Source organism: Phycodurus eques, chromosome 6, assembly GCF_024500275.1.
Source record: "Phycodurus eques isolate BA_2022a chromosome 6, UOR_Pequ_1.1, whole genome shotgun sequence".
NCBI lineage: Eukaryota > Metazoa > Chordata > Actinopteri > Syngnathiformes > Syngnathidae > Phycodurus > Phycodurus eques.
This window is the reverse complement of record NC_084530.1, coordinates 11,147,185-11,171,319: the sequence shown is the minus strand read 5'-3', so window position 1 is coordinate 11,171,319 and position 24,135 is coordinate 11,147,185. Positions and strand designations below refer to the sequence as shown.

Sequence of the window (24,135 nt, the reverse complement as noted above, 5' to 3'; positions counted from 1 at the left end):
CTACAGAACTACAAACTCGTAGCACAATATTAAAATATTGTTAAATCTCTTACAGTGGCAAACCTCTGCATTATAATCCATGTAAATTCTTGTCATTGATTGTGTGCATTTCCTAATCTCCCCTATTTTGTCGTTTAGCCGACAAGATGTTTTGACTTGGCTGAGGAAATCCTTATTACCTCGCCTTCTGAACGACTCTGCTCTCCTTGGAGACACAGGAAGTGTATTACTAGGCACAATGAGACTCAGCCAAATCCACCACACACAGGGTGAGATGCCAATTTCAATTTCGTGCACCTAAAATCTAACCTGATCTGATAAAAACTGCTCTCCAACCAAATAGTACTATGTGCACATGAATAACTACTTTGGTCAATTCTCCCAGTTCTGGATGGTTCCAGAGCAAGAGACATGTGGCAACCTGCTGTTCCTGCTAGTGTGTGGCATTTGGATCAGAGGAGTCGACTCAGTAACTCCACAGACTTGGTCCTCCAGCTGAACAGAAGTCTGGAGGAGGCCTCTAATTCCCTCCAGCAGCTCCAGCAGCAACACTGGCTTGGTGACAGGTAGATGACTTTCATATGGTTTTTAAACCAGAGTTAAAGTTCATTTGAACAAACAAGGTGCTGTGCAGGACAATGTAATCAACAAATAGTTATGGGAATGTTTGATGTGTGTTTTCTTACGGATCTGGGCACCAGATTGTGCACATGTGAACCATTTGACAACTGAACTGCAACATGCATATCAGGTTTTTTGTTTGTTTGTTTTTTCAATCTGCAGACCAGCATAAAATGATCGTCCCCAAAGTACAACAACTATCAATGCGTTTTTGAACAATGACTTATGGACTGAAAAGTTGTTTTATCCCACATTTGGATTGCAGATGGAAGATGGACTTCAATAATTGTCATACATTTTTGACAGTCAAATAAATTTTCTTTTGTCTGTCTTTGTGTTTGTTTGTTTGTAGGAGCCGTGCTTTGTTTGTGGAGTTCTCACTCTACAATATCAACACAAAACTTTTGGCAGTCTTTTCTTTCCTTTTTGAGTTCCCAGTTTCTGAGCGTGCTCAGTCTAGCCTTGACCTCATCGTCATCACTCTGTGGCCAATCACAGGGCTGGATCTGCAGCTTCTTTTAATGGTAAGCACCAACAGGACATGCATTATAAATGCAAACAAATTCCTGTTCTTTGTTTTGCCATTTTTGTGATACAACTTTACTTGTTTTCCTGTTTACTAGATGGTCCTTCTTGCCCTGGTGTTATATTTCCTGGTGCGGGGGCTTTTGGGTTTCCTCCGAGAAGGCTACTCCTACCTGCTGTCCACCTGGAGACTCCTGGGCATCTGTAAACTTGCTCTGGCAGCATCTGTATGCGGCCTGCATCTGAGCCGGTGCGTCATGGCCCAGCAGCAGTGGGCGTTATACCTCAGTCACCCACGGGATGCCTTCACAGACTTCTACCCACTTGCCAAACAGAGTCAGATGTATACAGTCATGGCGGCCTTGCTACTCTTTATATTAGTACTCAAGGTAAGAAATAATCGTTTTATTAAGCATATTAATGAAGTGGTACGGCTCAGTATAGTTAGGAATGAACACTGATCTGACTTGTTGTTTAGGGGGGGATAGTGGTAACTCCCTCAGCTACATAAAGTGCCGTGAAACGGTAGTGGCCCTCTTCTCAAATTCTTATAGTTTTGCATCGTTTCCCCACTTTAATGTTTAGGATTATCAAACAAATGTAACTATCAGACAAATATAACCATTTATTAAGGAGAAAAAATATTCACTTACCTGGCCCTGTGTGAAAAAGTAATGGCCCCCAAAACCTAATCACTGGTTGGGCCATCCTCAGGCGCAACAACTGAAATCAAGCGTTTACTATGACTGGCAATGAGTCTTTCACATCTCTGTGGAGATATTTTGGCCCACTCTTCCTTGCAGAATTGTTTGAATTCAGCAAAAATTGAAGGGTTTTTTTCGAGCATGAACGGCCTTTTTACATTTCAATCGGATTCAAGTCTGGACTTTGACTAGGCCACTCCAAAACCTTCATTTTGTTTTGTTAAGCCATTCAGAAGTTGACTTGCTGGTGTGCTTTAGATCGTTATCCTGGTGCAGAACCCCAAGTGCGCTTGAGCTTAAGGTCACAAACTGATGGCTGAACGTTCACCTTCAGGATTTTCTGTTAAAGAGCAGAATTTATGGTTCCATCAATCACGGCAATTTGTCCAGGTCCTGAAGGCGCAAGCAGCCCAAGACCATCACACTACCACCACCGTGTTTGACTGTTGGTATGATGTTGTTTTTCTGAAATGCTGCTGCCGAATCTACGCCAAATATAATGAGACACACACCTTCCGAAAGCTCAACCTTCATCTCGTCAGTCCATATAATATTCTCTCAAAACTCCTAGGAATCATTCAGTTCGTTTTTTCTTTTTTTTTTTTTTTTTGCAAAAGTAAGATGAGCCTTTATGTTCTTTTTGGTCAGCAGTGGTTTTCATGGATGCCATTTTTGCCCAGTCTCTTCCTTTTTGTTGTCTCATGCACAGTGACCTTTTACATTTGTTTGATATTCTCAAACAAAGTGAGGAAACTATGCAAAAATGTAAGAATTTGAGAAGGGGCCAATACCTTTTCGCAGCACTGTCGATAGTGTGGCATCATACCACACAATGTGGTATGATGCCACAAACCCTGAAATTGATGTAATGAACTTGCCACATCTGTCCAATCAGCTTTATATTGCTAATATTTTCATATTGTCATTAAGACTTGACATTGAGATTTCCATTCAATAAAAGTCTGTCTGTCATTTTTTTATGGGCATTGGAGTGCCCTGCAGCATTGGCCAGCTAGTGCATTTATACTACGCAGGTACTTACATTATCCCTCAACATGTAAACGATTCATGTCCCCCCTATTTTGTATGAAAAAAACTTGTCAGTGATAAATAATGGGGGGACTGATTTGAAGGGGCTGCAGCGCAACACGTGGACAACATCTGCTCAGTTAATGTGGTGCGATAAATTCGGACATAAATCGAAGACCTACGCTTTTGAATAAGTTGGAAAATGTCCTGGAATCCATTTTGTTTCCCCCGCAATCTTGTAGGCATCTCATCAGTTGCGGTTCCTGCGAGAGTGGGCCTTGTTTGGCCGAGCTCTGCGATACTCTGTCTGGGAATTGCTGGGCGTCGCGCTGGCCCTGCTGCTGTTGCTGCTGGCGTACTCGCACACCGGACACCTGGTCAGTGTCTGCTTTGGTTCATACGTGTGCTGACCTCTGTTGTTTGTGGCACAGTAGAAACATAAACATGTTCATGACATCCCTCTTAATGTTGGATTATTGTTCAAAGAAGGGAATTATCACATGGGCTATCACAGTCTGAAATGCAAAAAAATGTTCAGGGTGAATTTCGAGTTTGACAAAATTGACATTTTCCCTGGCACATTAGCACACAATTATTGACCAAGAATTGTATTGAAGCTGATGTTTAAGAGAACCCATACTGAAACCCATGTCCATATTTCACCTTGATCCATTTCAATATCATGCGGTTGCATTTTTTTTTTTTTTTAATTCTCTCAAAACAAATGGTTCATTCGACATTCAATATTTTTTTTCTTAGACATACAGTATTTGCCACAGATGTTGCATTGATTTGGTGCATGTCTCAACCAATAGGCCAACACAACACTGCAAGTCTTTTGGCACACACTTACATTGCTCAACTAAAAAACTCCTGCTGTGTTCCCTTGGTTCGCTTGTGCTCCTGTACCTTTGCTTCGAGTCATTTCAATGGGTTTGCCTCAAGCAAACAAGAATGGATTGCAGCTGCTGGCTCATTGCAATCCTCCTTAAGGCCTCACGTAAACGTGAATGTGTGCCCAAAATAGACTTATCATTCTGTTGTCACGATAACAAAAACACTCTCTACTAAAGTTGATATAATTGAATTTATTGTATGTGGTTGTTAAGTGTAGTACGTAGTTGATAGACAGATTATTAGAATTCAAAACAAAAACATGTAACTGATTTAAGACATTATATGGCAGCACAGAAGCCTATTGGCGAGCATCTCTGCCTCACAGTTGAGAGGTTCCCAAGACGAATATCAACTCAGACCTCCTGTATGTAATTTGCATGTCCTCTTGCTTGAAAAAAAAACAAAAAACATGCATGTTAGGTTCATTGAGGGCTACATTTCCCATAGGTGTGAATGTGAACGGTGGTTTGTCTATATGTACCTTGTGTTTGACTGGCGACCAGTCCAGGTCGTATCCCTCCTCTTGCCCAAAGGACAAGCAAATGCTATAGAAAATGGATGGATCGAGGATTTAACAGGTTAATGTCTTTTCAAGCATTGTATTAACCTAACAATTCTACAAATTAAAAAAAAATGTATCCTTTTTAAAAGGAAAACAACTTTAGTTTTAAACATATATACAAACAAAACAGCGAGTGATACACCATACAATGTTTTCTGCCATAATGACTTCTCATATGCATCAGTAGTCACAGCCACAAAATCCACTTTGAGTTTGATGTGTGTGTGTGTGTGTGTGTGTAATAGTTCGCTATATAAGTGCAGTTCATTTGAATCTTAATCATAGAGGGTCAAATAACTATCATGTGCTTAGCAAACATGAATGCTAACTTATGGCAAAGTCTGCCTCTCCATTGAGTTTCAAATCTACAGTATATTGAGTGTAACGGAGGCATCTGCTCTTTTTTTCCCATTGAATCCCTCTTTTCTCGCACTGCAGCTCTTCCACTCCGTCTTTGATGGCTACGCTAGTGTCAGCTCCACCTGTTTGTCCTTGTTGGGCGCCGGTGGCCGTGGGCTGTTGTCATGGGAACCTTCCCGGACACTAACTGGTCCCTCGGGCAGCATCTCCTCACTGGTGTTCCACGCGAGTTTCGCCGTGCTTCGGTTGATCTTGATCTGGTTGGTCACCTCTATTTTACTGAGGAACTACCGGCGTGGACGTGCAGAGTTGTACCACCCTGCTGTTGACCTGCAAGACTACGAGATGGTCGAGCTGTTCCTCAGGAGACTGAAAATGTGGATGGGACTTAGCAAGACCAAGGAGGTACAGAACGAGTTTTAATGCATTATGTGGACAAAAACTCTTTAGACACATCTCTTTATCAGTTGCATACTGGGGAACAAATGTTTTGTTGAGTTAGGTCTGACAGCTGTTTTTAACTCATTTTTGGGTGCGGAATCCAAAACTGATCTCACTTTTCTCTGTCACGTCAAGTTTTTGAACAAAGTGAGAACAAAGTGGAACAGAGGAAATTGATACCTTTGTAAATAAAACACTAAGATGGCATAGTTACAAGCCTTTGAAAACAAAAACAGCATAAAAACGAAATAGAACTTACAACGGTATGCACATGGTTACAAGGTTAAGAGAAAAGCCAGCACAAATCCTCTTAATTCCTATTATATTAGCTTTCTGATTGCAGATATTGATCATTAGTGACCTATTGGGAGCTGCACACACCTCTCACCTCTCTGACTCAATTGTGACTGCACAAACAAGACGTGCTTGGAAGAAAAAAACTGCAATTTTGGAATCAGCACGCCAATTTTAGTTTTAATCAGCATAAAAATCTAACTCAATCTAACTTGTTCCCCGGTGATCCTTCCCTGGTTGGATTTTTCATTTCACTGAACCTTAACGGAAGCAAAGAAGGCAAAACAGTTCCCAGGTGTCTTAATAAAAGGCAAAATACACAAAGGGTAAAGAATAATAGCAAACTTGTAACACAATGGTTAAAACCACTTGGCTAGTTGTGTGTGTGTGTGTGTGTGTGTGTGTGTGTGTGTGTATGTGCTGCTCACACTGCTTCCCTGTACAGCAAAGCCAATGCAGGGTATGGCTTAGGATTAGGCAAACAACTATATTATGCGACACCGCTATACTGATTCGTAAGCAGTCCAAAGTCTGAAGAGAAAAGCGAGCCCCATGACCAAGCTGCCGAATTACATTTGTCAGTTACAGTAACATGCAAATCCAGATGTGGCTTCGTAGTAAAAGAGTGCGGGTACTAGACTGGCCTGCCTGCAGTCCAGACCTGTCTCCCATTGAAAATGTGTGGCGCATTATGAAGCGTAGAATACGACAACGGAGACCCCGGACTGTTGAACAGCTGAAGCTGTACATCAAGCAAGAATGGGAAAGAATTCCACCTACAAAGCTTCAACAATTAGTGAATGTTGTTAAAAGAAACGGTGATGTAACACAGTGGCAAACATGACCCTGCCCCAGCTTTTTTGGAACGTGTTGAAGCCATAAAATTCTAAGTTAATGATTATTTGCGAAAAACAATCAAGTTTATCAGATTGAACATTAAATATCTTGCCTTTGTAGTGTATTCAATTAAATATAGGTTGAACATGATTTGCAAATCATTGTATTCTGTTTTTATTTGTTTACCACAATGTCCCAACTTCATTGGAATTGGGGTTGTAGAACCCTGGTTGGTTTTGTGCCGTAAATGCTCGCTGGCAGGGAACATTTCTGCCTCATTTCTGGCTAGCTAGCCACACTGTGTTGGATCATCTCGGTGGAAGGCTAGAACTACAATTGCGCACGGGTAGAACCTGTGTACAGTAACTCCAAATGGCGTCAGCCATGAACAAAGGGTAACAATCGTGAATCTTTTTAGTTTTTTGTAGTAAATGCAGTGTGCCAGCATCGCAGCTTTTCAGACGAAAGTAAACGGTATGATTCGTGATGATTCGAATCTGGAAATGAGATTCAGTGTTGTTGTTATTGTGGGGTGCGGACTCGAATGCCAGTTTGATTCACCACCAATTCGTGAACAGCCCTTAGTAATTACACTTTATAAAAGCAGTTTTTTTCTTTGCATTCTATTTGTTTTTATACAATACAGTGCTACTTTACTAAAAACATTTTTTTTTTATGGTACATTCTGCGGGCGTGCTTTCAATTAATTTGATGGAACAAATCAAACTCCTAAGTCAAGGTAGAACTGTCAATTGAAATGTGTTATTTCCCAGAATCCTGCTGAATGTGACGTTTTTCTCCCCGTGATGTCTTCGTAGTTTCGTCACAAGGTTCGTTTCGAAGGCATGGAGCTGCCGCCGTCGCGCTCCTCGTCAACCAGCGACTGCAAGTCTCTGTGTTTACCACCGCTGGACCGCCCTGACTCTCCATCCACTCCAGACAGCATTGAGGCCGGCTCCGAGGCCTCCTGGTGCCCGGCGACCTCCAGTCCCTGCAGCCTGACCGAAGCGCCCGGCGTCGGCCCGGGGCTCGGGCTGGGCCTCGGCCCCGGCGTGGCGGTGGGAGGCGCGAGCCGGAGGGAGAGATCGGAGAGCGAGGCCTCTCTGAAGAGGCTGCTGCCTACCTTTGACGCCCTGCTGCAACAGCTGGACCGTGTCACCATGGCAACGGAGGATCTATTCCATATCGAATGCCGACTAGAGCGAGCACAGAGGAAGAGGAGACGTAGAGGGAGAGCGAAAGGAGTGGCTCAAGGGGGAGACAAAAACTGTGGACGAAAAGAAAGGAAGAGTGGCAAAGACAAGCACAAAGGGGCCAAGAAGGCCAAAAAAAAGGACACGGGTGAAATTCCAACAGAGTGTCAGGACTCTGCAGCCAATCTCAAAAGGACTCCTGCAAAGTCCAAAGCACTGCCCCACTCCTCTCCCCCCTCCAAATCCTTCATCAGTGCTCCCCTGCCAACTCCAGTAACAGAACCCTCCACTCCCCCTGCTTCACCACCCAGTACCCCTCTTTCCCATCCCCAGCCTCCCAAATCTAGCACAGGGCCTCCATGCACCTCGGCAGCCACCCCATCCTCGCCATCTTCGCCTCCCCCCACCGCCTGGGAGCACCCGCCCGCAGAGAGAGAGACCGTCCCCTCCTCAAGTCTGTTCAACCATCCGGCCCACACGACGACCATCCCCACACACAAGCGAAAACGCAAACCTCCCCCGCTTAAAAACAAGGTGCACCCCAACTAAGCAGGGACGTGAGGGAGGAGGCCCAAGTGAGGAGTGGACAAGACAACAAGAGAGGAGAAAGTGGGGTTAAGGACGAGAGGAGGGCGGGACAGCTGGATTTGTCTCCGAACGCTCCTCTCTAAACCTCACAGATGACAAAGGTCACAGGAAGGTCATCGTTTGATTCCCACAAACAAGGTGCTGGTCACCGGCTCAGACAGCTAGGAAAACACGGAAACCAAGAAACTTGTTCTTTACTCCTCCCGTTCCCCCTTAACCGCTACAAGTGACCCTGGGGGTCACATGGAGGTCATCGACAGAAGCACAGGAACGTGCTCACCTGAGGACTAACAGTTGAAAAGAAATAAAAAAGGAATTAATATGTGTACATGTTTAGTGTATGTAATCAAGATCTGTTGGTACTATTACTACTATGGGTTCTCGTGACGCGTCTGGAATATAAATGTTTTACCACCCCAAATTTGCATGCAAGGCAAACACAGATATGCGCAACACACGGAGACAAACCTCTGTGGCGGCTTGCCTTCTGCAGCCACTTGTTCAGTGTTACAAATTATGTTGGAGCGGTACAGAGAGGAAGAAAAGCCCACTAAGTGATGTCATGGGAAATATGGAGAGAGAGAGAGAGAGAGAGAGAGAGAGAGAGAGGGAGAGAGAGAGAGAGAGAGAGAGAGTGAGAGTCTCAAATCGAACGAACACAAATGTAAGTTGGAAACAGGAAGGACTTTTGTATTATGTATTTAAGTGCACCTGCCATGAAGCTATATTGACTATCAGTATGCTTACTATTTTTAGTGTTCTATATGGTTGTGATGTAAACGCACTTTTGTTGTAATAGCATTTGTTCTGAAGGGCGGTTGTTATCTGATGTAATAAGCTTGGTATCAAATCCATTACAGAGTTTTTTTATACTGCAGCTGATCTTTTAAAAAAAAAAAAAAAAAAAAAAAAAAAGCCAAAAGCCTTCGCAGCATTAATGACTTTAACCATGCCCATAATTTGTTTTGTACTTAGCACTTTATTGTCAAATGGAACAGATATCCAAGGCTCCATATTTAACTCGTCAACTTTATAATTCTTGTTTAGTCATGAAAATGTCTGAGGATTAACACGGTTTTGAAGCAGTCACCGTTTTTTTGTTTTTGTGATCGATGTATGTACTTTGTTTTGTCCTGTGGGCAAATCTCAGGGAACACTCTTTTCCTCAAAACAAGCCAAGGGGTTTTTGACACAAAAATGAGTTTGAGTGGAAATGCACCACTTGATTCCTCCCAAGAAAGTAATGAAACAATAAGTGTGAATGTGTTGCAGAGGCTGCGTGATTGAGTGATAGTTGACAACCTAAGATTGACTTTTTCCACACTCAACACCATACAATCACATACAATCTCACAAGTTAGAGGACTTTATGAAACCTGATTTTCAAAACTTTGCATTGCGTGTATACACATCTGTATATCTTGGTGCTTAACAATGTATATATTTGTTTTAGCGTTTCGTGGTCATAATGTTATTGTTCTTCAGTTATATATGGTCAGTTAAAGCACAAGTGTTGCAAAGTTTTACATTTTGTCTAGCAAAAGGATTGAAGTCTAAGCTAAAGATGAAAGCAAGTGCCAAGACTGTTAAGAGTTCATGTCCACTATCCTCGTGATTTTTTTCCAGTCTGTCTCAAAGGGAGCAGAATCTTGTGTAAAACTGTTACCGATAACATTTGTTTTATCCCATCTGTATTTTGCAGGCGTGGGAATTTTCATGCTTTTGCACTTGACAATGTTGAATAAACAGCACAACAGTAAATAAAATCTCACACGTGTGCCTTCTTCAGTTGTCCCTGCAGATTTAGTTATTCCCATCCATCCATTTTCTTCCGCTTATCCGAGGTCAGGTCGCAGGGGCAGTAGCTTTAGCAGGGACGCCCAGACTTCCCTCTCCCTAGCCACTTCATCCAGCTCTTCCAGTGGGATCCTGAGGCGTTCCCAGGCCAGCCGGGAGACGTAGTCTTTCCGGCGCGTCCTGGGTCGTCCCCGGGCTGTCCTCCCTCAGAAACACCTCCCGAAACACCTCAGCAGTGTCCAGGAGGTATCCTAACTATTCCCACTGTATACGTTTAAGCTATGTTTAAGCTCAAGTTGCGCTTTACATTCTCAGTGCAGGAAAGGCTATCACAAGCTTTTATTAATCAGTTTTTCAGATTGAGATAGCAGTGGTCTGAGACCATGGTGCTCAGTCGGAAAAGGGTGGCGTGCCCTCTCTCCAGGTCGGGGATGAAATCCTGCCCCAAGTGGAGGAGTTCAAGTTACTTGGGGTCTTGTTCACGAGTGAGGGAAGAATGGACAGGCGGATCGGTGCAGCGTCTGCAGTGATGCTGACTTTGTATCGGTCCGTTGTGCTAAAGAAGGAGCTAAGCCGAAAGACGAAGCTCTCGATTTACCGGTCGATCTACGTTCCTACCCTCACCTATGGTCACGAGCTGTGGGTCGTGACCGAAAGAACAAGATCCCGGATACAAGCGGCCGAAATGAGTTTCCTCCGCAGGGTGTCCGGGCTCTCCCTTAGAGAGAGGGTGAGAAGGTCGGTCATCCGGGAGAATCACAGAGTTGAGGCGCTGCTCCTCCACACCGAAAGGAGCCAGATGAGGTGGCTGGGGCATCTGATTCGGAGGGTTCCCGGACGCCTCCCTGGTGAGGTGTTCCGGGCACGTCCCACCGGGAGGAGACCCCGGGGACGACCCGGGACACGCTGGAGAGACTACGTCCTTCGGCTGGCCTGTGAACACCTCGGGATCCCCCCGGAAGAGCTGGATGAAGTGGCTGGGGAGAGGGAAGTTTGGGCGTCCCTGCTAAAGCTACTGCCCCCGCGACCCGACCTCGGATAAGCGGTAGAAGCTGGATGGATGGAGATGGCAGTTACAAGGGGTCTTGTTTTTGCATGTGTCAGAATTATTTTAATTGGAATGGAATTTATTTATTTTGTTTTACCTATTTTGACAAGATTGCTGCAACAGCTGAATCCATTAGACAGTAATCCCTTTGCAAGCTAGCTTTTACACATCTCACTGTGCTTGTAAAATGCCTCTTCTAAAAGGGAATCAACTGGGTCCTTTGTTGATCCATTTTAATCTAAATCAATTTTACACTTGATTACAATTTGTACTCTATTTGATTAAAATGTCAATTTTCTCACCAACACATCATTTGGCCCAAGCACTAACCAACCATCCGTGTGTTGGGCTTGTTGGGGTGTGTTAAAGGAGTTGTTAATAATCAAACAAAATGAGATTTCAGATATTTGAATGCACTCAAATGTCTTCATTCAGCTTAAGTAGAGAGTTCCAGCAAGTCAACATTTTTCATTTCGCTGTTCAGCACTTAAACACTCAGAAAATAAGTCTTTATTATTAAGATCAGAGGGTCCTATTCAGTTTCAGTCAAAGTATTATGTATTAAATCTACCACATGCATCAGATGAACCTGAGTTCGCGTCACCTCTCCTGTGTGTACGTGTAAATCACACAAAATCCGTAAAGTCGTCGACCGTTGAAACGAGCCTTTTACGCTGGCCTGAGCTTTCCGGGTTTGAGGCTGCGGAGCTCTGCTGAAAAGATTTGCTCTGCTGAGCGTGTCCCTGCGTGAGCGAGATGCCGGGAGTCGAACGGGACTGAATGTCTTCATGGGCCTGAGAAAGCAGAAGGGAGAGAGCAACACTGACCTCACATGACCCCAAGTCCCTTTTGCTGAAGTAGAGCATGTGTCTTCCTACCCTTGTCCTGATCCTCTTGATGTGCCGTAACCTTGCCAGCCACTTGGAGGCGTAAGCATCTGAAGGGTTGGCTCGGTACTGATGCACCAACGAGGCCATCTACAGAGACCGTGACAAACATTATGTATACAGTAATTATCAAGAGGGTTTAGATACCAGTAAACCCCCACAAAAGACAAAATCCACTAAGTAGCGAGCAATTATTTATTTGATTTTCCTATTGAATTCAATGTCAAGTGATACTTGAGAGGCGCATGTTATCTATTTGTCCACTTGATGGCGCCATCCACACACTCGACATGAGCACCTGCCTCTGCTTTGAGTGACATGAACAAACCCATGCACGGGTGCTAGAAGAGGGACGATTTCCAGGCTAAACCATTAGGCACTGTGCATACCACTGACAGTGCCAGCGGTGTCGGAAGCACAAAGCATCATGGGAAATAGGGCCAGCTGAACCTGCTGCTTCCCAGAATTCTTTGTGGAGCTCTTAACTACAGTACTATAATTGTACAAAAACAGGCTAAACGTTGCCCTTGCATTGGTTCCTGTCAATATTGTTATGAGTGTGTGCATGAGCTATATGTTGGTATTTGAATTTATTTCATGAAACTCTGACTGTGACGAGTGTTAACAGTGGCATTCCGGTCATGTCCACTGCTTCACTAAGCAACTTGGTGACTTACCGAATGTATGAGTTGAAATTGATTAGTGCGGTTTCTTATTCTGCAAAGTAAAATAGCCCATTTGTCCTGATGTGAGTCACTGCTGCCCCATTATAGTCAAATTGCCAATATAATATAAGTAACTGCCCTACACTGATCAATTAAAAGAAAAAAAAAATCTATGCACTGAATCCGCAATAAGCGAATGGCGTTATAGCGAGGGATTAATGTCTAGTATGGTATGACCAGCCTTTTGAGAAATTTAATTTCCTTGATATCCAGCTTAAGAAACGTGAGAGATCCATGTACTAGTATGACCTCTCCTCAATAGTAAGACAATTCAGAACAACTCTTCCAAGCAATGCTTTTTCCACTAATATGACCAGTGCAATGTAGACTTACGTTGGCATGCAGAGCCATCTGTCGGACCAACAGCGAGAGGTTGCTGTCAGAGACTATTTTTGCCACAGTGGTATCTACTAAGCCCTCAAGATCTGAAAGACAACCAAAATGAGGCAACAACTCAACAACAACAGGGTGAACCAGACTAGGTGATAAAAGTGCTCAGCTCACCTTTACGGCACTGCAGGGAAACTAGGTTACATTCATAATCCAGTGGTTTTATGATCACCTCCACAAAGTTAAACTGACCCTAACAGGGGGAAAACATAGTGAAGGCAAAGCAATGCTGCTGATACCACACATGGGTGTACTCTTCAACCGTTCGTCAAGCAGTACTGTTCAGTTCACTTCATTATAGTGTGCCAAAAGAAATATTTGTTTGACGTTTATATTCTGCCTCTTGACTACGGCAAAGGCTTTTTGTGTGGGTGTGTGTGTTTGTGATGCCGCCGCAGCTCAGAACAGGAAATGCAGCACAAGATAGCAGGAAACACATCTTAGTCCTGGCAGATCAATATAGTGTACAGTACAGTGGTAACTTGACTTTTTACTTCTGTGACAAAGCTTGGAACTCAACTCATATCAAATCAATTCTACTTTCCAATTGAAATGAAGTGAAAGGTTGACTTGTAACTCAAATTTTGGCTGGCAACACAGAGCAAAAAAAGAAACAAACCGACCTTTACTGCTCTACGGCTACAACGACAATAATTATTTCTGGTGAGAACGGCGTAATTGCTAATGTCGCGTGTATGTGTCTGTGTCTACCTTTATGGTGCCCAGTTTGTACTCCTCGCCAGAATCATTGTAAACCACCATGACAAAATCATTGCCAATGTGACGCTTCTTATTGCAGCAGCCCTTGTCGCTCTCCCTGTTCGGCATCAGTGTTGCAATATGGAAAATAGCTACATACAAACACATTTATTAGTACTGTACATGCAAGACTACAAAGATGTAGAGCACTAAATGATCCAAAGTGTCCCATTACACACTTTGCATGATGTCATCATGCCAACAGTAGGTGAACTCTCCATCGTCTCCGTACTGATCGAGCCCGCCCAGGAAAATCTGGTCGGGGTCGCAGTCCTTCAAGTGGATTAATTTCCCGAGCCCCGTGAGGAAGGCCGCATAGCGGTTTGAACCATACTCGTTTGACAGGATGGCCACCTCATTGTTAACCTTAAACAGAAGACGTCATGTTACTTGTTAGAAAATCGATAATTATGTTCCTCTAAAAATCACTTCACATTGTCAAATTCCACGAGTCTTCGAGCATTTCACAGGTCAGTTTGCAACCTTCGCCCGCCCGTTACCGATTATGTTACGAGCTGTCCTGTATGAGCTAAACAGTTGAAAAGTTGGAATGGTTTGAATCATTCAGGAAATGTTGAAGAGAATGTGAAAAATCTCTTAAAGGTCTCATGTTTTAGCTATTTAGACCTCCTTAGAGTGACTCTCTAACATGGACTTAGTATGAAGGTGTCCATTTCATTGCAAAAAACACCTTGGTTATGTCATACAAGTGTCCATAAAAAAGGCCCCTCTGGCAGCTTCTTCTGTTTGACCCAGTTTTGTATCCACTTTGTCCATATTTAGCTAAGACTGGCCCCTTTACTCTGATTGGTTGCCTCCGTGTAGAAGTGAGAGTACACGTGTTTGTGATGTTGACAGCACTGGCTCAGGAGTGGAGAGGATATTCGCTAGTGATGCAGATAAGCTCGAGAAATTCAAATGACCCGATTTCAGGCCTCTCGGCTGAAAAACGTCAAACTCAGGAATGTGTGGACGATTTTAATTCATATTTCCCGTTTACTGAGGCATCACAGAGGAAATAGTACGTCCCAAATACTAGAAAAAGTGGGTTTGGCAAAATATGACCCCTTCTATTTAAAATGTTATTTTGAAAACGTTGGGAATCAATGCCAAGATTGTCCTGAAGGAGCTGAGCATTTTGAAGTCAGAAGGGTTCGAAAAGGTCAAGAAATGTGATAATTATTTGGAAAGGTGGAAAATATGTAAAAACTTCGGGAACAGTAAGGAACTGAGGAATTGGAATGAGATGAATAGTTTGAAGTTGGAATTATTCTAATCGGTCAAAAGACAAGTTGGCGGTAATAAATCTTTATCATCTTTATTATGTAAAATGTCTTCAGGTTTTGCACTTTTACTTTGAAAACTTCACAATTTTGAGGATGGAATGAGCTGAACAGTTTTAAGTTGGAATGATTTAAAATCGGGTAAGAAATGTGGAAATCGGAGGTAAATATGTAAAAATGTCTTAATTTGGGGCTTTTATTTTGAAAATTTGGGAACTTTGGGAATGAGGTGAACAGTTTGAAGTTGAAATTGTTTGAATCTGTCCAAAAAAGTGGAAATTTGAGGTAAATGCATAAAAACTCTCTGAAATGACTTTATTTCAGCGTCCCAAAAGAAATGAAGTGTACCACAAACCAAAATCAGAGAGAAAACATTTGACCACATTGACAAGCACTCCAAATGTACAAAAAGTGTCGTCACCTGACTCGCTCCAACAAAGATCACTCCAATCTTATGAGTGTCATAAGGAGGCATCTGGTCCAGAACCTTCACAGCACGATCAATTACCTTGACACAAAGAACAGGATGTCGACATTGCATAAAACCCTCTCATCGTTGGCCAGGTTGTGGGGGTAGCCGGTCCGATGAGGGACACTAACCTGGGTTTTGGGCAGCAGCAGCGGCTTGTTGGCTTCATTACCAAAGAAAGGCGAGTGGTACAGCTGGAGGAATACAAAGCTAAAATAGGGACGAGACAAAAAAGCGCTTTCAAAAGTCACATTCATGAATGTTTTCATTCTTGGAATATATTTTTCTGTTTTGATAAAACATTTACGGGAGCAAGCAATCAAAGCTTACCTTTAAGTACAGTGGTTACCTTCTTTACAATTGAGTAACAGTTAGGAATGTTCAAAAAGTGGATGTGTGGCGCATTTGGCCCGCAACGCATTACGCTGCCATTATGCATCTCTCTTTCGTTTGTGGCATGCAAATGACAGAGAGTTGTTCGGTTCAACGTGTGCGGTGACCCGTGGAGATAGTGCCAGGCTAGTATCACATATATGTAGTAAGTAGTTCAAAACAAATGCCTGATGACATAAATGTCAAGCTTATAAAAGGTCACACAATGTTGATACTCTGTGTTTTGTTTATCCATTGATTGACTTTGCGTTTATTATTCTGGTCAGGGTCAGTTGGAGCCGATCCCAGCTGGCTTTGGGTAAGAAGCGGGGTACACCTTGGACTGGTTTCCACTCAATGGCAGGGCACATCTAGACAACAACCATTGGCACACTCACATTCACATTTAAGGGCAATTTAGAGTCTTCAATTGAGCCACCATGCATGTTTTTGGAATGTGGGAGGAAGCGAGATAAAACCCACGCAAGCAAAAGGGGAGAACATGCAATTGCAAGAAAAAGTATGATTGTGAATGACCTCGATTTCTGCAAAAATTGGCTTGGAGTACCTTGAAGATAGAAAAGCGCTAGTCAAGTGAAAGGCTGAAAGCCAATTTGCCATCTGAGATTTGAACCTAGAGCATCTTGACGGCGAGGCAGGCACACAAACCACAAGCTCCATTATGCCTCCCACTTGCCATGTTTCTCATCAGATAGTTTTTTTTCTGGCCGACCATGTGCGATCTCCATTAGCCCCACGTGTTCAATTGTGTGTCACTGTAACACTCACTCACACTTGAGATTCAACTTTGCATCAGGATTACTTTAGTACCTCGGGCTCAGCCCAGAGATCTTGTCAGCGTTGCTGGGTCCAGGTCGACTGTGGTATGAATCTCTCTCGGTCCTCCTCTCTCTCCTGGAGGAAGGCGCCGATACAGAGATGGTGTGGCCCCGTGGTCTGTGACCCCCACTGGGTGAGATGGGCCCAGGTTGTGCTCCAGTTGGTGGAAACTCCAGCCTCATTCTTGCACCTCCACTTGGAGGCGGCCCTTCCACCATTTGAGTCTGTGTTGTCAGTCCACTGAGGTCTCCTCCTGCACTCTCCCTCTCCGTAGGCGGCTGGGCCTTGGCCTCTGAAGGCCCTCTGCGCTGGGCCGCGTCTCCTAGCACGGTCTCCGATTCCAGAGTAACTTTGGAGAAGGCTTCTGATAAGGTCTGAAGCTCTGGTGATGAGCTGGATTTATTTAGTCCATGACCCTGGGATTGGTTGTTGCCCTGGAAGAGGAGCTCCTGGCTGCCAGGGGTGGAGAGCCCGTGAGTCGGCTGATCAATGGGAATTGCCCCCTCGCTCACTTCTTCCAAAGTGGATTTTTCATCATCTTGACTGGATGTGGAGGAGGACTGGGGGACAAAGCGGAAGAGCTCTTTAATTAGTTCAAACGAGAACCATACCTTGCAGTTTTATCTTTTTTATACTGACCCTACTGAGTGTTCCAGGAGGCGGAGCTTTTGGAAACTTATCAGCAGAAATGAATATAGGGTCAGATGGCATAGGCTCAAACTCCTCACTTTCTAGCCAGTCAGCTGGGGTGTGTGCAGTTGTGACCCCTGAGCCTTCTTCCAGCACCACTACTGAGTCTACAGCAGGACACAATGACACACATTTGTGAGTAGTTCACCACAGACCAATAGAACAGATCCACCCTCACAAACAACCTGTGTTAGTCTCAACAACAATCACCATAGTTGTCAGTAAGCAGTTCTACATCACACAGACATCACCGCTTAACTATGTGGCCTTATTAACAGGACCAATCTTATGACTCAAACTCAAAAGGCTGACAAGACAGAAAGACACACACACGCACACATACATGCAAATGAACAGCCATGAAGATCACTCATCTAAACCTAATAGAAGCATTGATTAGAAAAGACCAAGAGATAAATACAGGCAGCATTTATCCATCACAGACATGGGTTTGATTTACTTTAAACTGCTAGGCTTGGGCGGTATAGATGTATCCTCCACTTGAGATCAGAATTATGTAGTAAGTAAACACAGTTCCTTTACCGGTAGCCCTTTATAGGGAAAGGAACCAGTTGGTAACTGAAACTGAAGTTAATAACTTTATACGACTCTCTCGATTTGATTTCTCCCACACAAGCACCAAAGATAGGTAATAAATAAGAACGAAAAGGTAAGATGGTAAATAAACTCAATGAAAGAAACTTACTTGGATAGAGGTGCCTTGACTTACAAGTGACTTACATTTGTTCTCTGACTATGTACTCTGGTAACGTGAAATACTCTTCTCATGTCAGCTTTCCCCATTGAAATGAATACAAAATTCCATTAATCCATTCCAGCGCCCCATAAAACACCAACAACAAAAATTGTAACGTTTTCATAATTAAAAAAAGAATTGCACTCTATAGTATTGCACTTTACAAAACCTTTGTAAAAACATAATTCAATAGATAAGGCATATGCGTATTGTTATATTTGACGTTTTACTGAACTGTTTGTGTTTAAATATGCGTTGTTTATAGGCTTATCACAGTGACACTGGTGCTTTATGTTAGCCTATCTACGGCGTTTTGCATTGTGGTAGCATTAAGCGAGCAGACTTTTCTAAGGAAAAGTTATGTTTTAAATACTATTTGTGTAATTCTCCTTGATTTATGTTGAGTTTGGCAGTAAACGTCAACGGGTAGTAATAAACAGCGAGAGACAAGTGCTTGTCTTTTTCTGAATTGTTCACTGCTGCTTGATGTATACGACAGCTAGCACTCAATTTTTTGCTTGCAAGTCAAAACAAAAACAAAAAATGTGATTCTTCAAATCTCCAAAAATGTGAAAGTCTATTCACTCGCAAGTCAATGTAGCACTATACTGTACTAGAGTATATTAATATACTGTATCTTGATTTAAAATGTTTCATACTTCCTACTTTATTCACAAAAAAATAAAGTATCGTAATGCACTTCAATTTCCTGGGGTAAAAAGTGACTGAAATTAAAAGTGCTATAAAAAGTTAACGCTATCATGTGTATAAAATGTAACAAAATGAGTTTCCAATTAATTTTCATGGTACGAGGACTTGTAATAAGACGATTGGTGTCTCTGAAATTGACCCAAGACACCTTTATTTAGTGGTCTATAATATTGGTGGATGTCATGTTAGAAACTTTGTATTGTGTATGGTACTTGTACAACATTTTCTGCGCACTCAAATGATCAGACTATCTCAAGACAATGTTCTAAACGGAAAACTTCTTCTCTCAGTTGTCAAATGCAAATAACTGTTTTTGTATTTACCATAGCAGCCATAGAAGGAACTATAAAACTTTGCCGTAGTTGGCCATCCAACCATAGATGAGTGACAAGATAGTAGACTGTCGAGGTGCTTTGTAATGTTTTGTGTAACAAAGCAAAAAAGTCACTGTAGGACAAAACAGATACCGCCCAGGCCCAACCCTATAAAGGTGCATGCATCTATTGGTTGTTGTTTTTTGGTTAGCGCATCCCAAATACAGTGCAACAGCAGCCCAGACCAGGCCCTGCAGTAAACAAAAAAACAAACAAAACGCTCCTGAGATTTGAAGAGAAGACCAAGGTGATCACATTTTTTACCCCTACACTGCAGCTGAGACAATGATTGTCTACTCGTCATGGCTGCCGCACAGCACTGGTTAACCCATGATGGTACAAAAGAGCAGTTAGGTCAAATGCGGTCTGGGCTTTCCTGTTGACACACTCAATGGGGTAAAGGGAGAGATTTCATACTCAGAGTTAGAAGATGCTTAGCAAGGAAAATCAATCATGGATGAAGATTGAAGACCAGCCCTCCCCCCAGTGGTGGTAAGAGGACTGAGGGCAAATCAGAAATCAAATGTTGCCCCACTAGCTCAAATATGGAGCCATACTTTGCATCATTGAGTTGTCTGTGACCATACTGTCGATCCATCCATCCATCCATATATATATATGCACACATACACACACACATATACAGTGGGTACGGAAAGTTTTCAGGCCCCCTTAAATTTGTCACTCTTTTTTATATAGCAGCCATTTCTTAAAATCATTTAAGTTAAATTTTTTCCTCAATGTACACACAGCACCCCATATTGACAGAGGGAAAAAAATGGAATTGTTCAAATTTATGCTGATTTATTAAAAAAGAAAAACTGAAATATCACACAGCCATAGGTATTCAGACCGTTTGCTGTGACACTCATATTTAACTCGGGTGCTGTCCATTTCTTCTCATCATCCTTGAGATGGTTCTCCACCTTCATTGGAGTCCAGCTGTGTTTGATTATACTGATTGCACTTGATTAGGAAAGCCCCACACCTGTCTATATAAGACCTTACAGCTCACAGTGGATGTCAGAGCAAATGAGAATCTTGAGGTCAAAGGAACTGCCTGAAGAGCTCAGAGACAGAATTGTGGCAAGGTACAGATCTGGCCAAGGTTACAAAAAAAATTACGCTGCACGTAAGGTTCCTAAGAGCACAGTGACCTCTATAATTCTGAAATGGAAGACGTTTGGGACGATCAATACCCTTCCTATAGCTGGCCGTCTGGCCATACTGAGCAATTGGGGGAGAAGAGCCTTGGTGAGGGAGGTAAAGAAGAACCCAAAGATCACCGTGGCTGAGCTCCAGAGATGCAGTCAGGAGATGGGCGAAAGTTCTAGAAAGTCAACCATCACTGCAGCCCTCCACCAGCCGGGGTTTTATGGCAGAGTAGCTCGACGGAAGCCTCTCCTCAGAGCAAGACACATGAAAGCCTGCATGGAGTTTACTAAAAAACAACTGAAGGACTCCAAGATGGTGAGAAATAAGATTCTCTGGTCTGATGAGACCAAGACAGAAATTGTTGGCCTTAATTCCGAGTGGTATGTGCGGAGAAAACCAGGCACTGCTCATCACCTGTCCGATACAGTCCCAACAGTGAACCATGGTGGTGGCAGCATCATGCTGTGGGGTCTTTTTCAGCTGCAGGGACAGGACTACTGGTTGCAATCAAAAGAAAGATGAATGTGGCCAAGTATAAGGATATCCTGGATGAAAATCTTCTCCAGAGTGCTCAGGACCTCAGACTGAGCCGAAGGTTCACCTTCCAACAAGATAATGACCCTAAGCACACAGCTAAAACGACGAAGGATTGGCTTCAGAACAACTCTGTGACTGTTCTTGAATGGCCCAGCCAGAGCCCTGACTTAAACCCAATTAAGCATCTCTGGAAAGACCTGAAAATGGCTGCCCACCAACGTTCACCATCCAACCTGACAGAACTGGAGAGGATCTGCAAGGAGGAATGGCAGATGATCCCCAAATCCAGGTATGAAAAACTTCATCATTGCCAAAAATGATTGCACTGCAATCCCAAAAAGACTCATGGCTGTATTAGCTCAAAAGGGTGCTTCTACTAAATACTGAGCAAAGGGTTTGAATACTTACGGCTGTGTGATATTTCGGTTTTCCTTTTTAATAAATCTGCAAAAATTTCAACAATTCAGTTTTTTTTCCTGTCAATATGGAGTGCTGTGTGTACATTAATGTGAAAAAAAAGTGAAACATGTAAGGGGGTCTGAATACTTTCCGTACCCACTGCATACACACACACACACACGTGTATATATATATAGTATATATATATATATATATATATATATATATATATATATATATATATACACACACACACACACACACATACATACATATATACAATGGGGCCAAAAAGTATTGAGTCAGCCACCAATTGTGCAAGTTCTCCCACTTACAAAGATGAGAGAGGCCTGTAATTTTCATCATAGGTATACCTCCCCTATGAGAGACAATATGAGAAAAAAAAATCCAGAAAATCACAGTCTGTTATTTAAAGAATTAATTACCAAATTATGGTGGAAAATAAGTATTTGGTCAATAACAAAAGTTCATCTCAATACTTTGTTGGCAATGACAGAGGTTAAACGTTTTCTGTAAGTCTTCACAAGGTTTTCATGCATTTGTGCTGCAATTTTGGCCCATTCCTCCATGCAGATCTCCTCTAAAGCAGTGAGGTTTTGGGGCTGTCGCTGGGCAACACAGAGTTTCAACTCCCTCCAAAGATTTTCTATGGGGTTGAGATCTGGAGACTGGCTAGGCCACTAAAGGACCTTGAAATGCTTCTTACAAAGCCACCGCTTGGTTGCCCGGGCGGTGTGTTTGGGATCATTGTCATGCTGAAAGACCCAGCCACGTTTCATCTTCAATGCCCTTGCTGATGAAAAGCGGTTTTCACTCAAAATCTCACGATACATGGCCCCATTCATTCTTTCCTTTACACAAATCAGTCGTCCTGGTCCCTTTGCAGAAAAACAGCCCCAAAGCATGATGTTTCCACCCTCATGCTTCACAGTAGGTATGGTGTTCTTTGGATGCAACTCTGCATTATTTGCAGAGTTGAGTTTTTACCAAAAAGTTCTATTTTTGTTTCAGCTGACCATATGACATTCTCCCGATTCTCTTCTGGATCATCCAAATGCTCTCTCGCAAACATCAGACGGGAGAGGACAAGTACTGGCTTAAGCAGGGGGACACGTCTGGCACAGCAGGATTGTCCATGGCGGCAGAGTGTGTTACTGAGAGTAGCCTTTGTCACTTTAGTCCTAGCTCTCTACAGGCCATTCACTAATTCCCCCCGTGTGGTTCTGGGATTTTTGCTCACCGTTCTTGTGATCATTTTGAACCCCAGATCAAGAGTGATTATCAGTGGTCTTGTATGTCTTTCATTTTCTAATAATTGCTCCCACAGTTGATTTCTTCACACCAAGCTGCTTACCTATTGCAGAGTCAGTCTTCCCAGCCTGGTGCAGGTCTACAATTTTGTTTCTGGTGTCTTTTGACAGCTCTTTGGTCTTGGCCATCGTGGAGTTTGGAGTGTGACTGTTTTAGGTTGTGGACGGGTGTCTTTTATACTGACGAGTTCAAACAGGTGCCATTAATACAGGTAACGAGTGGAGGACAGAGGAGCCTCTTAAAGAAGAAGTTACAGGTCTGTGAGAGCCAGAAATCTTGCTTGTTTGTAGGTGACCAAATACCTATTTTCCACTACAATGTGATTTTCTGGATTTTCTTTTCCTCATTTTGTCTCTCATAGGGGAGGTATACCTACGATGAAAATTACAGGCCTCTCTCATCTTTTTAAGTGACAGAACTTGCACAATTGGTGGTTGACTAAATACTTTCATTGCCCCACTGTGTGTGCGCGCGCACACACACGCACACACACACGCACAGGCACAGTGGTGTGAAATAGTGTTTGCCCCCTTCCTGATTAATTATTGTTATGCATGTTTGTCACCCTTAAATGTTTCCCTATCATCAAACAAATTTAAATATTAGTTAAGGACAACACAAGCTAACATAAAATGTAGTTTTTAAATGAAGGTTTTTATTATTAAGGGGGGAAAAAAAACACAAACCTACATGGTCCTGTGTGAAAAAGTGATTACCCCCCTCACCCTCATAACTGGTTGGCCCACTCATCTTTGCAGAATTATTGGAATTCAGCCACATTGGAGGGTTTTCGAGCATGAACTGCCTTTTTAAGGATAGGATTCAGGATTTAGGTCAGGATCTTGACTAGGCCACTCTTAAGTCTCCATTTAGTTTTTCTTCGGCCATTCCAAGGGGGACTTGCTGGTGTGTTTTGGATTATTGTCCTGCTGCAGAAACCAAGTTTGCTTCAGCTTGAGGTCACGAACAGATCATTTTCATAAACATTTTCCGTCAAGATTGTTTTGCTAGACAGCAGAATTCATGGTTCCATTTATCACAGCAAGTCTTCCAGGTCCTGAAGCAGCAGAAAAGACCCAGACCATCACACAACCACCACCATATTTTACAGTTGGTATGATGTTCTTTTTCTGAAATGCAGTTTTACTTTTATGTCAGATGTAATGGGACACACACCTTCCAAAACGTCTCGTCAGAGCTAAGAGTATTTTCCTTAACGTCTTGGAGATCATCAAGATGTCTTCTAGCAAATTTGAGACGGCCTTAATATTCTTTTCGCTCAGCAGTGGTTTTCATCTTGGAACTCTGCCATGCAGGCCATTTTTGCCCAGTCTCTTTCTTATGGTGGAGTCATGAACACTGACCTTAACTGAGCCAAGTGAGGCCTGCAGTTCTTTGGATGTTGATTGTGGGGTCTTTTGTGACCTCTTGGATGAGTCGTCACTGCGCTTGTGGGATAATTTTAGTCAGCCGGCCAGTCCTGGAAAGGTTAATCGCTGTTCTAAGTTTTCGCCATTTGTGGATAATGGCTCTTACTGTGGTTCGCTGGATTCCCAAAG

The 24,135-nt window shown here is 43.0% G+C and overlaps 2 protein-coding genes across 7 annotated transcripts in view; one reads left to right on the top strand and one right to left on the bottom strand.

The window, feature by feature from the left end:
* Positions 1-8,679, top strand: part of pkd1a (polycystic kidney disease 1a) — an 81,530-nt gene extending 72,851 nt beyond the window's left edge. For both annotated transcript variants that reach the window (XM_061678496.1, XM_061678495.1), the window contains exons 49-55: positions 139-269; positions 386-566; positions 974-1,145; positions 1,245-1,535; positions 3,122-3,256; positions 4,777-5,103; positions 7,089-8,679. In XM_061678496.1, the coding sequence (XP_061534480.1) occupies positions 139-269; positions 386-566; positions 974-1,145; positions 1,245-1,535; positions 3,122-3,256; positions 4,777-5,103; positions 7,089-8,012 (2,161 nt within the window). In that variant the 3' untranslated portion in view covers positions 8,013-8,679. The remainder of the gene's footprint in view (positions 1-138; positions 270-385; positions 567-973; positions 1,146-1,244; positions 1,536-3,121; positions 3,257-4,776; positions 5,104-7,088) is intronic.
* Positions 8,680-11,308: 2,629 nt separating this feature from the next.
* tsc2 (TSC complex subunit 2) overlaps positions 11,309-24,135 on the bottom strand; it is a 46,792-nt gene continuing 33,965 nt past the window's right edge. For 4 of the 5 annotated variants that reach the window (XM_061680630.1, XM_061680633.1, XM_061680629.1 and 1 more), the window contains 10 exons: positions 17,261-17,418; positions 16,613-17,181; positions 15,541-15,619; positions 15,362-15,448; positions 13,837-14,023; positions 13,610-13,749; positions 13,013-13,091; positions 12,842-12,933; positions 11,775-11,873; positions 11,309-11,690 (listed from right to left, as the gene is read on the bottom strand). In XM_061680630.1, the coding sequence (XP_061536614.1) occupies positions 11,523-11,690; positions 11,775-11,873; positions 12,842-12,933; positions 13,013-13,091; positions 13,610-13,749; positions 13,837-14,023; positions 15,362-15,448; positions 15,541-15,619; positions 16,613-17,181; positions 17,261-17,418 (1,658 nt within the window). In that variant the 3' untranslated portion in view covers positions 11,309-11,522. Of the gene's footprint in view, positions 11,691-11,774; positions 11,874-12,841; positions 12,934-13,012; positions 13,092-13,609; positions 13,750-13,836; positions 14,024-15,361; positions 15,449-15,540; positions 15,620-16,574; positions 17,182-17,260; positions 17,419-24,135 lie in introns of those variants that run through there. The other variant, XM_061680632.1, reaches the window with a different exon arrangement.